Here is a 15,919-nt window from a genome sequence, read left to right as displayed (position 1 = left end):
GTGATAGAAGAAAACGCACACGAATCTCTCAAGTTAGCGACATCGTCGCGTCTCATACTCACTTTGAAACTGTTTCAACAGAATATACGCTTTCCTTTCGTTATCATAGAAACGCACGAGTCCCTGGAAAATTATGCACACACGATCCTTTAAATAGAGACTAGATAGACTTATAGAGGACCTAATTTGAATAATCGTGGCTTCATACTGACCGTGACACCTTCGAAGCTGGTGTTTTTCAGAGCTTCGAGAAAAAGTTCTTCCCAAAATTCGTCCCTGTATCTGAAATCCGACATGGTCTGATTGCGACGGTGATGTGTTATCTTGCCTGCCACGCGTTCTATAGCTAGAGCAACCGCCCATATACCATCGTACGTATATCCGTGGAATCTGGAATACTCCCCGCCTCGTCTCGAGTCATACTCGAACTGATACTGCTCGGTTGTCTAAAGAAAATCAAGAAGAACGTTGACAGCACGCGATTGAATTTCTACTGGTATTACTGGTACTTACGATTCCAGCTACGGTCTCTTGCTCCTCCGTTTTGATCGGCAGCAGGTCAGTTAATATAGCACCCTGCAGAGCTTCCACAAGATTAGTATAATTGCATCCGCCTCCAGAATGCATCCACCAGTCATTAGCATACGTTCCCATGATCACCCATTGATATTTTCTCCCAAACATGCCAAATCTGCAAACGCAATATGCTTCGGTGAATTCAGGGATCAATCTGAGACAGTTTATGAAACTTTAAGGTACAAAAATGCATATTTACATTACACGCAAAATTGAATAAAATATCTAATGTAAAGTCTTCGTTTTTAGTGACTACAAAAAGTATTGGTACACAATGAAATTTTTTTATAAGGTTCTGCATTTCATTGTAATAGCATCAAATTTGCGTAGACATATGAAGCGACACGAAATTTAATATCGTGATGTGCGAATACGCTTTTTTGCCAAGAAAGTTCCATTTATTGAATTGTATTCACAAAGATATTAATTTGCATAACTATCCATAGTCTACTCGTGATATTCAATAAATAATTTTGTAATTATATAGGTTATATAGCGTACCTATACGCTTCGCAGAATATTCGTCTAGCCCACGCTTCGTTAAAATTCCCTAAAATTATTCTAACATCTTTCTCTTTCAGCTTCTCGAGCGCCGTGGTCACCTCGGTGGCGAAGCTTTGCGACTCCACTACTTCCATACTGTAGCCATCCAGATCTGTGAGCAGCCGATTGTGTGCCTGTAAATACAAATAAAAAGTTTCTCGCTGGTATACGATACCGTATATCCAATATCACACTATAATTTTATATTTTATATCGTCGTAATATCGAGATGCTCAAGTTGGAAGAGATGAGCGAGGCTTGTTGCGTTTTCAGCAAATAAAATGATAGCTTAACCTTTTTTTTTTTGGTTACGAATATCAATCGTTATGATTGTTAACGATTCAGGTGAAATTGTAAGCATAGGTAAATAGTAATTGTACACAGTGGATGCAACAATCGGGAAGATGCGAAGGTACGAGAGATACGAAAGAAGCGCGCAAGTTTGAAGGATTCGTTGGTGAGGTTTCGCGGTGGCGCGGGTTTGACGAAACGTTGACCGTGTCCGGTAGCGCGTGTATCACGTTCTATTATATTTTCGTAAAATTTTAAATACTCACCAGAGCGTATCTCGGTTCGTTTTGATAAATGGTACCGACCCGGGTCCAATTGAAATGCATTAAAAGCGCCACGCGGGGAGCGTTGAACGCGTTCTCGGAAGGCACCACCCTAAAGAAATTTGGAAAGCTATTGCTCGTAAACATCGGGTGCGTGTCTGCGTAGCTAAGCTGCAACAAAGAAGATTCAACAAGGATAATTAAGGTGAGACAGGAGCGCAGGAATTCGCAATAACTCGTCAGGAATTCGGTTCGTTAAAGTTCTGACAAAGGGTGTCAGAGACAACGATCGATGCGATGCAGACACTCTTCTCTCGAACAAAGATCAGAATTCTCGAGGTTGAGTGTTATAAGTTACACCCTTGTGAAGTCTGGTAACTTGAATTGCACACTGGACATCCCAGACCTTGGTAGTGGGAACTCCTTAGTAATCTAAACTTTCTATTCTCGCACGTTCACCCTCACTACCACAAATACATCTTTGCGAAGATATCAACATGGCTGTTTACAAAACGTATTCGATATTCAAAGATATTCAATAGGAAATACAAGTATTCGCTTCAACAGCTAACGAAACTATAGTTGAACTTGTTTAATTCCGAACAAACATTCAGAAACTAGATTGACCAACAAGTTGACCATTCATCAGAAGATTCATCGAAAGATCGATCAACAGATTCGCCAAAAATTCGCTATAAGATTCAGCAAATGTCACGTAATGCTAGAAAATTAGAGCTCATCAAAGTTTCTAACTTACCTGCGTGAGACGCCAATGCTTCGATGCTTTAGCGATGGGATCTGTGACGTGCGTGCAAGCTGCTCCGAATAGCATCACCTTGTGCGGTCCGCTGTGCATCATATCGAAGAACGCTTTCACGCCAACGGCGGCGTTGCACTGGAATAAAATTGAATAAAATTCGACCAAACATCAAGCGTTCTGTTTTTGCTGGTTAAACAGCTTTTGATCGCGATTCGGCTAGCCTTTACGTACAGAGAGAGGAATATACATAACTCGTATGTATATGATACACAGATAGGTTTGAATTACTACCACCCCGGTGTTCTTTTACCTTGGTCTATACACCTAGCCCTATTCGGCTCGTGTCTCTCACTGCCCTCTATTTTTATTTTCGGGATAGCATATAGCAATCTCATTTGCATAGTATGAACGTGCTCGCGTATATTTTACGACGATGCCCGAGTAACGTCAGGAACAGCTCGGTGTAACAAATCCCGTGTGTCAAAGTGAAGCTTCCCGTTTCTCCGTCGAGGATACTCGAAGACAAGCTACTCGCGTGAGGTTGAGAGCGAGGACGAGGACGAGCGCGAACGAGAACAAACATGGTATGTAGCCGGCAGATATTAGAAAGGAGAACAGAGAAGCATAGTCTAGCGACAAAAGGATATGGATATACGTATGCACAAATTGAACGCATCGGGTAATAATTGACGCGTGAACGCCAGGTTGCTAGCAATTACGTTTCGAACGACAGCAGTTTCGATCTCTTCCTAACCGCATTTACCAAGGTAGCCGGCTGATGGGTACACGGAAGCGAGAGATACAGCACGTGTATGCGACAGATACGCTCTGGTATATTGCATTTGGGTACCGCAAACAGCATACCGGAGCCGTCGCGTCGGTCTACGTAGGGAATTACCGATTCCTTGTGGATCGGCATACATTAACTGGTGGCCCAGTGAACTCGTTTCAAGGCGTTCGAGCTGCTCGAATTAATTAAACCTACGAAACTTAAACTTCGTTTCTATGCAAGGACGTGTATTTAATTGATAGCGTCGCGCTGATCGATCCTTTATTCGTTGCAAATGAAGCAGGTATACGTATCCACGAAGGAAAACGTGACATGTTTCATTCAAAAATGAAATCCTAATCTCGTGTGTGTTTCGAGAGCGGAATCAAAGATTCACAATGATAACATAAATCAAAGATTCGTCAAATTCACCAAATTTATTATTATTTTCTATCGATAATATCGATAAAGATTAACGAGCAGAATTCATTATGTATATTGTCGTTGAACAAAGGGATCCAAATGGTGATCGATCTTAACTGTGTGAAACACAACGCCTTGGCTGTTCATGCGTTGGCTGTAGGCCATGCCGAGGCTGCGTCGCGAGTCGCGAGCTCAGCATTACCGAAAAAACGGGATCACCAGGGAACGACAACGAACAATGGGAGCCTGCTTTCTCGTGGTCGAGAGAGAAAAAAGAAACAAAAGCGCATAGCGATCTTTGCGTTCTCGACGCACGTGGAAAAGTACGCCAGATTTATCGATCCGTAAACTCTTACGAACCTGCAAAATTGTTATCTTCAGCTTCAGTCGATAGGATAGAGATTGTAAAACATTTTCATCTTCCTTCTATTCTTTCCTATCGAACGAAGAGAAGCGCGGCGTTTCGTGCAGGTAGAAACGAATTATTTGAACGGCATTGGTACTTTTTGTAGCAGAAAAATTCCAATTTGCTCAAAGGGAGAGAAAATCGATCGATTCTATTATCTCGAATCTCATATTTGCTAGAATCAGAATAAGATACACTAATGTTTTTCCATTCATAAATATTGGGATAGTTTTGGGTTCCTTTTGACGTAGCCGATAGACCGGTTATTAACATCGTTGAAATCTGAAGTGAGATTCATCGAATGAATAGGCAAAACGAAAGCGTAATTGAGAGCCTCTCGGTTTTTAGAATAAACGATTTCTTTATCTAGAACGGTATACCACGGAAAGAGAGAGACATCTTTGATATCATATTGATTCGAATCGCATGGAAATCCACCGACTAGTTTACGAAGCAGGCCAATCTATTGTACAAGCTATCAAAGCCAAAATTTCATTATAAGTTTGCTGCTCTGGAAATGAACGCAGCTGTGTTATTCACGGAACTCGCCATTTTATCGAAAATCTCGCAACTGATCGAACCAACTATTCTCTGTTTGCATTAAATGCGTGTAAACCGTCGTATTTTTAAAACTCAAACAAACTCTCGTTCATCTGGGTGTTATATATTTATAACTCAATCGAGTTGTCGCATACACCGTAAAATGGAAATCGCGTGTGTATTTTCTTACTAAATGGCAAATAGCGAGCTCGTAAAAATGCGGTGACGTATTCTTTGTTTTATCCATAACGAACATTCGTCGTTTCGTAACGCTTTTAGAATCAAAAAGTTCGGCAATCCACTGGAAATAGAAACAAAGAGAAATTTAGTCGCTGCAACGTGATTATGCGGATTTCCGGAATCTGTAAAAAGTTGCGCGTTTATGATGTATTTTAGGTAGCGAGGATGCACAGGGCAGAGAGCAAAAGGGTAGACAGAGCGGAGGATAAAAAGCCAGAGAGCCGATCGCACTAAATAAGAGCGAACGAAAACTTTGTGCCTTCTGTACGGTGGGCGAGGGGAAGAGCTCGGGTAGCTCTGGAAACGGGAGAATTTCACGTGTATTCACTGAGAAAGCCAATTAGTGGGATGGAAAGTTGAAAGTCCCAATGAAATTCGAAGCCCCAGGTGTAGGCATTTCCAACGCATTCCCTTCTTTTTTCGCTACTTTGAGGAAGCGTGTGCTCGTATGCGTGTCACCAACTTCAACGCAATGTTCGGTTTAAGTGTCACGCGAGAAAACCTGAGAATATTCGCAGATCTCGTTTTCAATTCTGACGGCAGATATTTCTTCATATTCTTTTGTGTTGCATACATTGACGGTAGTTGGAAATTACTTTTTCCTATGAACATAAAAATCGTGACAATGCCTCGATGCAAAATTTTTATGAAAATAGCTCCTGTTCGTTCGTTTCTGTCTGGATCTAGTTTCTGTTCGTTGAAGTATTTTCTTCATTTTGAGAGGAAGTTGAGTTACGTTGATTCGAGTTTCATCGTAACAGTCGCGCGATATTATTTGCTTATAGTCGACAAAGGAATGGGGAAGCAGTAAAAGTTTTGCTATTTACTTTACACGATTCAAAGAACGATAGAAAATGGGAAACGGGAGATTTCTCCTACCTTTATGCTCTTTTTGAAATATAAATACGAAATTAAAATTAAATAACCAATAATAAGAAATAATCATGGATTTTTAATTAAATTTAAAAAGCCGAGTTTGCCAACTAACCGAGAGCTTTAATACCTCGATATCGAAATTAATTATCCTTGCTTCCCTTGAGATTTCTGATGACTGGCAACTAGAATACAGACGAATGTTCAAAATTATTTTATCTGAGGGAAAAACTTCAAATGGGTTAAATATTCAGAAAAAAATGAGAAAGCAGCGCTCTCGTTATTTATGCTAAGTAATTCTTGATATGCGTTCGTTTGTTCCAACAGCGTTAGAACATGCTTTACTTGTCGATGTCTCCTTAAACACGATAAAAGATTACAGATAGGGATGACAAACAAAAAATTCTGTCCAATATCGGCTGTTACGCAAATTAAAATCAAAATCGAAATCAATTTCTAATTCAAAGACGGAAGTGAGATTTTAGCCGTTATCGCTCATAGATTATCTTCGACGAACGATATATCTACGACTGATACTGTCGAGTTACTGGTCAAGCAGCGTGGCCAGATTGCATGACCAGATTGTACGGTCAGATTGCATTGCCGGATATCGGTGTCGCCGTACGATACAGTACATATTGTATTACATTAACTTAAGATAACGTATAGTCGCATTGGTATTACTTCTTTACCTTTCTGTACCACAAAAATATTGTATACAATTTCCACCAGTGCGTAGAATTTGTAACAGTGCCAAATTTTATGTGGAAACTCTTGCATACGAACATAGATACGTACAGATTACATTGGAAAATATGACCACGAGTTTTCAACGCACGAGCGGTTAAACGTGTTTTCACGAAACATGGAGTGACCGATTTTATCAAAGTGGTCGTTATTCGTTGGCCGAAACTTCAAATAGAATTGTGAATTATTAATGTATTTACGTAGGTGTTCGAGGTTATTCTGCTTATATCTAACGATAAGTCAAAGGTCAGCCAGGTGAGCAACGAATTTGCTTGTAATTTATCGAGTTCTGCAACGCGATCGTGCCCGATCGAGCATATTTTCGAAACACCGAACGATCGAGTAATAATTAAAGACACAGGATTCGGTATTCTCTATAATAAAATCGTTGCGATTGCTCCACTTTCGTGCGTTCACTCGTCAAAGCACGAACACCAATTATTATCTTTGGTAAACAATGAGATGAAAATTAGAAGAATTGGAAGGATTTCTCCCCTGAATCGGAAGAACATTACGAGTTTAACCGCGCGAAAGATCGTTCGCTCACTTTTCGAGTATTTTCCTCGATCGATATGAAATCGACAGAGGCGTAGAACACAGATCCAATTGGAACGAATCAACTATCACGAAAAAATAAAAGCCAGTCGAGTGTCGCGTAAAATTAGTTTTTCATTACGTTTCGTCCAGCATGCGATAAATAATTAATCCGAGGCTCGATATGTATAATTGGTTCGTTGCTTCGCGTAATAATTCACATGGAATATTCTAAAGTAACAGTGACATGACAGCGGACATATGTTACGCTCGTTGACTCGCGAAAGTTAAACGGCGTATAAAAATCTCGGGGACAAGAAATTACGCGACCTCCAGGTTTCTCAAATTAAGCTCGTAAAAATATCGAAGGACACGCCATTGTCGTCGGGTGGAAGGCTCGTTTCCTTGGCGCGATTTTCGAGGCTAGAACACAGTTGCAGGACAAAAGCTGTCCAATATTTCGGCAACGCCTGAAATAATAATGCGACGATTCCAATTAGAAACGTATCGCCCACGTTCCGATGTTTTTTATCAACTTTCTGCGAATGTTCACGGAAAAAACAACAAAGCGGAGGAAAAAGTTTGTTTCATCTAGATCATCTTCAAAAGAAATATCGTTTATCACCGGAGGAGACAATGCGAATTCCTGAATCCTCCTCTCTTGTTCATCATTTTTGCTCCCTTCCTTTTTCCTTTCTTTTTATTAACGAGGCAGAAAGGAAGGCGAAAGAAACGCAAAGTGCCGGGCGATCCTTAACGAAACGTCAACTCGCGACGGTGGAACGTCGCGAATCGCGAAACGTGCAAAGTGAACAGGCGAGAAAGAACGAATGAGACGGAAAGAAGAACGGAAGAAAGAGAAACATAGACGATGCTGGAACGATGAGAGAGGCGAGGGAATCAGCCTGAGGTATATACGAGTTTAGTTGGCTAAATAGCCAAGAGCTATTTCCAGCGTAAAGCCCTTCTCTGTTCTTCGTATAAATTCTGAATAGGTCTCGACTTTCATTTTTTTCAACTTCGGTTCAGCTCAGTGCTCTATTCCTCCTAATACCGTACGTTTACAAATCCCACTGGATTTTCGTTATATTCGTTCACACCCATAATTCTTCGATCACGATTACGTTTCTTGAGCGCATTTCACGCCGATATTTATCGTTTTCTCGCTTTGATGTTCATGTTTTCTCCGTTCTTGTTAATCAAGCCTGTGATACATTATCAGCCAAGCGATAAATAAGATGTTTTTCAGATCGATTCGGATGGAATTTGATTATTTTTCCCTGGTAGAATTTCCATTCGATATCACAGGGTTCGATACGAATCGAGACGTAACCAAAGAGATGTTTCGAATTCGATTAAACCCATCTCCACGAACTTCGGACTCGTTCGTTAAAATTTTTCGTTGAAACGGAACCCTTGTAACGGAAGGTGGGGAAGTTAACGGCGAGCGTCGCCTATCACGATTAGGAAACTGGAGATGTGCCCTGCAGAAAATGAACGACCTAGATCGACATAACGAGCACGATGAAATGGATTTTTTAAGGTTAACGGCAGGTGCGAATGTCTTCTCTTTTATGCAGCTCGTTTGCTTCTAAAATCCGTCAGCAGACTTTTGCCGTTCAACCCCCGATCCGATGAAAAATCGAGCCTGCATCGTAGCTGGCTCGAGTTTTCCAAAGAAGAAAGGCGTACGAAAGAAAAGAGGATTCCAGCTTTGCGGCTCGTATAGAAGCACGTTTTCTATGTCTACCAGCTTTTCTGCGTTTTATCTTGCTCGATCGTTGCTCCGTACTCCGAGGACGTATCTCTCGCGTCAATTAACGTGGATGTTCAAATTGGAACTTTCTTATGAAAAATTGTCAATGTTCAAACGTCGGGAAAACTTCGTCCGTGATTTTATATCTAACGGGTATCGGATCGCGATTCATATTTTATAGCTTGCCCGCCTCCTACTTGGCGTGTACGGAGAAATCGGTTCCATCATCTCAACGAGCCATTGTGCCTTACGTAAAAATCTATTTTGCACGAATAAAACCCAATTACACGGTGCTCGAAAGAAAGATAATGCAATAACAATCGGAAGTTCCTCGAGATATATGACTACTATACATTTGGTAAATGAATAGAATATATTGTCTTTTTTCGAGTTCACTACACATAACTGAAAAAATATATCGCGAAAGGAAATCGTCGACACGAGGCAAATGGAATTTCAGGGTCTAGCATTCAACTGCGTGCATTCACGCAGAATGCGTCGCACAATGGTACGTTTAAACCAATTTCTTACGCTCAACCTATTCGCTCAACAAAATCACGTTCTCGTTGTTTCAAGTTTCGCGAAGCTTAGCCGGCTGTCGCCGAATCGTTTAATATTTTCGAAGCGAAACGTACGCGCGTTCGACGATTCGTCAAATTATCCTACTTTGAAATTCTTTAAAATTTTTCTTGGCGAATTGCGATTGAACGATCACGTTCCCGATTATTCTACGATGATCCTGACGGCGTCGCGGCATTACGGATTTTGGTTTAACCACGGTACATTGTTATTGAAATAAGTTGCCGCGTAGATCGAGGCGGCCGAAACCGGATTAAATTTAGCAAGCGACGCATAAATTCTCGCCTCTTGCTTCTTGCTGCCCGTCAAACTTCGGGAATTATGTCAAATGCACTCTGTCGTCTGAAACGCGCCATACCGGCAGGCTTTCGGAAGTTTACCAATGGTGAGCGCAATTCGAAATTCTGGGCCGAAGTTCAACGTCCTTTCACTCGTGATTACCGAGTTATTCGATTATCTTCGTTATTATTTCGACCTCCGTTTGAATAAACAGTATTTTTCCACTTCGAAAGAAAGAATCAAAAGAGAGAATCGTAACGCTTGGCGTTTATCATCGATTCTCTCTTAGCGGTCGGGAGCTGGTTCGCTTTCATCCAACACGCGTTCTGAACGAGGATGATAAATTCAAATGTAATTTAAACGTCTCGACATTGACGGACGTTTCTATTTCGTCGACTAACGGCAGAACGCGTTCGAACGATAGGACGACGAATTACTGGAGCAACGGAAGGAAATCTGGTCTTCCTTTATTTTTACTTTTACCGAGTGCACCGCGGAACCAATGCTATCCAAGAAAATCCATGCTAAAGCGCAGGAAGGGAGGGTATCCGTCGTCTTCCTCGCGCGACAGAGAAGATTGATGATATCGTGGACTTCAAACGGATAAGATAATCTTCGATGGTGGCTACAAGAAAGGAAGCGAATCGCTATCGATCCATTATAAATTGTTTCGCTCCTTTCCGTCGCGGTACAATTTTAAGACAGATACGAAGCTTGTCTCCTGTCTTTCTCGCTTCTTTCTCGCCGTTTTTTATCCATTTGACAGGCAAAGGATATTTTACTGCGACACGTTCTTGCGACATATCGGTACGACGATATTTACCATATGGCGAAGCTTTAAATCGACGCGGTAAATAACATATCCCACCGATTGATGAAGCGACAGCCAGGATTGCCGCAGCATCCTTTACCAACCCTATGATATGATTGTTGAAACAATGCTGCTTTCCGGTTAATCAACGTTGAATTCGCGTTTCACGGTAGTCGAGCACTCTCCATTACCTGTGAAGCGTGTTCGACTATCATAATTCTAATGTAATTAGTAGGCGCGCGAGTACAATTGCAGCGACGAGAACAGGCAACCTGAGCGAGTGAGCGAGTGTCTATCGTTGTGAAGTTTTCGTGCATGCTGGGAAAACAAATATCCGCGATATAAATAATTAATTTTAATTTTGGTTGCATTCGAAATTCCATCGCCTCTATGTTCTTTGCGAGCTAGATGAAATCGATATACATTCTTGGCAGGGTCGAACGATCGAAAAAATCAAGCCAAGACGTTTACACAGAGCAATGGAGAATTTTAACGCGTTTGCACGTAATGTCATTCCACCCGAGTAATCTCCTTTGCGTTGGATCTACTTGGAAAGACTTCAAAGAAAATCCGCTCGAATCGCATTAACCGCTTTGGATTCTTTACTTGCTATTCTTCCTTCCTTCCTTCCTTCATTCCTTCATTCCTTTCATTCTTTTATCTCTCCTCCATTCCTTTCTCGTTGTTTAAACGTTCATTCATTTATCGATGCTGCATAGTGATACTTTCGCTGACCCTCTGAATGTCCATCGATTCATTTGGATAAACTCGATCGTTGATTGCTCTCCGGCCCAACAAATTTACCTTTCGCCGGCTTTTCGTGGTAGCGAAGTTGTTCGCTGTCGTGGTCGTAGAAATGGCTTGCCTGTCTAGGATGCTATCGCCCTGAATGCATGGCAAACTTTAACCCTTCAACTTTTGTTTCGCGTACTCGACCAAAGTTAGTCGAACACCCATCGTTCTAAACTCTGCTTCGCATTCGTCTTTCGATCGAGTCGAGACCACTTGGAGACGAGAGTTTTCCGTTTTGTCGTCCTTCCTTCCGCTTTACTGGTCTTCCCAAATCAATCGATACATCGCTAATCGATAGTTTTGTGACGAGCTGCGAGCGACCGCTCCATAGATCCTAACGCGCGATGAATGAAATCGCTTCGAAATTACTTTACTCCGAACAGATTTGATTACCGTCCGATGTAGTTTCAGCGATTACGCTGAATCAATGGCACAAGTAAGTAGATATATTCCGGTCGAGTTCCGACCAAGGACCACTTTGTCAAGATTGGAGAATCTCAATTATGCAACGGGCGCTAATAGCGCGCCAACGAATTCCGTTCGTTACAATTACATTCGTCCGATTTGCGTTCTAATACTTAATAGGCCTGACCGCACACAGTTGGAACAGAACGTGCAGTCAATACGAATGTATTCAAAACGTCATAGTTAGGTTTGGAAAATTGCGGTTTGACGTTGGATGCGTCCTTCGATGTTAAATATTCTTCGACGGTTACACAATTGCACATTGCGCGACCACCGAGCAAAAACTTCATTTAGTATAACTTTGGCTACACTCTCGATACGATATCATGTATGTAGATGTACGTTGTTCTATACGGTTCCATGTGGTGCACGGAACAAATTAACAGCGTTAGAACGCGACGATATTCCAGCCAATAAATTTCTGCGCAGCGAAAGGTTTCAATTTTCCAATAAAAGCTCAACTCCGCCCGGCTGGACTATACAGGACGCGTTTATTTATGGAGATACTATCAAACTTGCTCTTATATCGGCTCTGCGTATGGAGGTATACATATGCATGTACTCCCTCTGTCATAAAGGAGGTATTCGAACATTTCCTGGCTTTATGTAAGAAGCGACGCAGTAGAGTTGCGATTACCCGACGTGATGTGGACCGCTTATCTCAGATAATTGAAAATTCAAATAATACGGAAAGGACGATGGCCGTTACCTAGTGCAATAAAATATTAGAAAACATTTTTATAATTTAACAATGTTGATGTATCTAAGCTTAATTAACTAATTGACTGATTAACCGTCTTACCAGTACCTGACTATTTACACTTTCGTACTTTTTAAGTTAAACCTTCGGAAAAAATGAAGTTATGGTAAAGTTCAAAGTACCTCGGAAAAGATGGAACTTCGATTAAACGGGACCTGAATAACTAAGACTTCGCCGTAATCAATTTAAATTAGCGAAGATTAATCGATCACGTCTTTGCATTTGTGCAAAGTAATTCTCAACAAAAAGAGGAAAATATGTAAAAAATGTGCTTGTAAGAAGAACATAATGAGTGTAGAATTACTATATACAGGGTGGTTGGTAACTGGTGGTACAAGCGGAAAGGGGGTGATTCTACGTGAAAAAAAAGTCGAAAATATCGAATAAAAAATTTTTATTTTTTTAAATTTTTTTAAAATTTTTTTAAAAATCTACAGTGAGATCCGTTATAACGAGACGCGATAAAGTGCACGCGTACCGAGCGAAAATTCAAAGTCGATCTTCGCGAAAACAAAGCCTCAAACGAAAAAGTTTTATTCTATATTTTCGACTTATTTTTTGGCGTAGAATCACTCCCTTTCCGCTTGTACCACCAGTTACCAACCACCCTGTATATTCTGCATTCATCTTAAAGTTCTACAATTTTTATCTACTTTTGTGCAAAGTTTTAAAAGCAAGGAAATATAATAATTCTTAGAAGTTTCAATAATTTCCTAGTCGCGCCGCTTTCCACAAATGGCTAGCAGTTATGAATGGTAGTGTACGTACCTTTAATCTCGACGTGAACAGCGATACCTACTATCGATTGGAAAGTAAATCGAGGAAATTGCCCATGGTGCTTTTCGCGTTATCAGGCCGATTATTAAAAGAATTTCGTACGTCGATTCCTCCCTTGGGACAACGCGCACTGTGATCGAGGTAAGAAAGCTAGTCGACCATATAATTACTTTCGAATCGTTTCCTTGGCAATCTTTCGATTTTAAAAGATCCTCGCTCTTCCTTGTCCTGATACGATTCGATCGATGAGAAGAGTCTTTACGCGTGCGGTACGGTTTAACGAGTTTCGATCTGGAAATTCTACGCCCATCTTACGTAACCTCGATGTCATTAAATGAGGTTCGACTCAAAGACTTTTGAGAAAGTACTTCTCGTGACTGCATCTCCAATATACGATAATCTTCGATCTATACCGCTTATACTATATCGTACTAAATACATCATCCAGTTTCTTGCAATGCACGAAATAATTGCAATGCTCGATCTTCTCTCGTAAATAATTTCGGTGTGAAAATTCGGGTGGATTTTCACTGCGGATAACAAGCTCTGTAGAACAGCTATATCGACAATGAAGTGCATCGCAGAATACCGACAAGTAGAGTTTACTACTGCATGCATATCGAATGCATATCCATTGGACACGAATGTTCGACCGTCATTGTTACGTCAGCCGATAGAAATCTCTAGCTCTTGACGATTCGTCGACCGCGTGCAATTTTTTTCGCTGCGAGTCACCATATATTCCACTGGTCCACCTTGTGCAACATGCTTTAAAATCATTGGTTTCTATAGAAAGTCTTTGAGCATCGGGATTGGAGAGTACACGAAGCTATTTGACAAGGAATTTCGGTTTGATTACATTCCACGAACTTTGCCGTACAAGTTAAATCTTTGAAATCTTTCCCGATGTAAAGCAAGGAATGGTAAATAAGGAAACGCCCGCGCGACGAAGTTTCTAAGTACGCGAGACGAATAATTATTATATGGTGTGATTCACGATGAAAAAGTTGATGGTTATTGGGTAGAAAGTGTTTGAATATTTGCTAGAAACCTTTTGAGAATGTAAATGGCGTATATATTATACGTACATAGGGTAAACAACGTAAGATTTGAAATGAAATAAGAAACATAAGGAATGAAGTAGTGGTATATGGTAGAGAATGCTGGACGAGCCTTATTACATAGTATTAATGAAGTTTTAAGATGTTCTACAATATAACACACATGACATATATATTTTTACATAAACATTTTTTATGATAATACTTTTCTGAGTCAGTGTTCGTCGCATGGCTTTTCGACCGATCTTCGTTCCATGGTACCTTGTTTCAAATCTATTCGCACACTTATCTATTCATCTGTCCATCCACTCGCCAGATCTATCTGCAAATTCATCTATCTCTTCTATATATCTATCCATTTACCTATCAATCCGTTTATCCGTGTATCATGTTTAAACGTCGATGCAGAAGCACGCGCTTTCGTGTCGCCGCTCGTATTACGTTTCATGCATGCGAATTCCCCGTTTGAAATCGTTATCGTGTATCTGGAAGAAATTAATTATCGGCGCGGCAAAGAGCGAAGGCACGTCGCGTTGCCCGTCGAATACATTTTTAACACAATTACGGTGCGAGCGTAATGCAATTCGTTAGCATCGGTCGTTTGGTTATTCAACTCGCCGAGATGGTTTCGACCGAGAAACCGCAGCTCTATCGTTAAAGATCATTTCACGTAAATCGCGGCAATTTCTAAAGAAAAATCTCTTTTAATTTTCTCCTCTGTGCTCTGTGTAGGATCGATTCGTGCAAGCGCGCGTTTCAACAAAATCTGCCGCGTATCAATTATTCAATGATCCGACAAATGATCGATTTGAATTGCAGTTTGGATTTGTCTGCATGAGGCAACATGCTCGCCGTAGCCACAGCCGCGGTTATGCCAACGGTGTTAATAATGATTTATGCATAATAACGCTATAGTAAAATAATTATTATTACGGCAACAGTCAATGTTTAGGTAAATAACCAAACGCGTGCACGTGTAGGTCGACGCATTCGTCCGCGATACTGTTCAAACTTTGCTATTAATCAAATGAGAGAAGCGTGCGTATTTCTCGCTGCGAGCTACTAATAACCGAATGAAATTTCCAAATTATCTTCTGTCCCGAATCGTTACGAGGCGAGAAAAGATATGTCACGCCACCGAGAGGGGAGCTAAATTAGAATTTGTTTGCGGTTCGTTAAGCGCGCGAAAAGGTTTTGGGTGGAGGATTTTTACGTTTTCAAACACGCTGGTACGTGTTGTTATACAAATAGAATGCCCACTCTTGATAGATGCCTTCGTTATATGCATGGCGTGTTTTTTATATTTGCAAAAAGGAAGTTGTTAAACTACGTGATATAAGATTTTGCTGAAAAATAGAGGCAGACAGGGAGAAAATGAAAGGCCACATTTAATTCCGTGATAGACGAACGCTTCGTTTATGAGTGACATAGACTATATGAATAAATTTCACGCGAACTGAAACAGTAAATGAATGAACATCGAGAAAATATTTTCTTATTCCAAAGCAATCGAGGCATTTGAAAAAGGACTTCGAGACCTTGACTCACAAAAAGAAAGTAATCCTACATAATTACTTATGTTGACAAATTTATATAATTCAACAGCTAAGAAGATAGAGGATCCTCAATTATCGAAATAAACTAACAATTTTCTTGATCTCTATTTGAATAAAT

At 40.7% G+C, this 15,919-nt stretch overlaps 1 protein-coding gene across 6 annotated transcripts in view; it reads right to left on the bottom strand.

Moving 5' to 3' along the window:
* Positions 1-15,919, bottom strand: part of GABA-B-R2 (gamma-aminobutyric acid type B receptor subunit 2) — an 84,177-nt gene that overhangs the window by 5,086 nt on the left and 63,172 nt on the right. For 5 of the 6 annotated variants that reach the window (XM_076623698.1, XM_076623696.1, XM_076623694.1 and 2 more), the window contains 6 exons: positions 2,431-2,568; positions 1,677-1,844; positions 1,078-1,253; positions 514-691; positions 213-446; positions 63-123 (listed from right to left, as the gene is read on the bottom strand). In XM_076623698.1, coding sequence (XP_076479813.1) covers positions 63-123; positions 213-446; positions 514-691; positions 1,078-1,253; positions 1,677-1,844; positions 2,431-2,568 — 955 coding nt within the window. Of the gene's footprint in view, positions 1-62; positions 124-212; positions 447-513; positions 692-1,077; positions 1,254-1,676; positions 1,845-2,430; positions 2,569-15,919 lie in introns of those variants that run through there. The other variant, XM_076623699.1, reaches the window with a different exon arrangement.

The sequence above is a fragment of the Bombus vancouverensis genome, chromosome 13, assembly GCF_051014615.1.
Source record: "Bombus vancouverensis nearcticus chromosome 13, iyBomVanc1_principal, whole genome shotgun sequence".
NCBI classification, from domain to species: domain Eukaryota; kingdom Metazoa; phylum Arthropoda; class Insecta; order Hymenoptera; family Apidae; genus Bombus; species Bombus vancouverensis.
The sequence above is the reverse complement of the archived record's forward strand: the minus strand, read 5'-3'. Positions and strand labels throughout refer to the sequence as shown.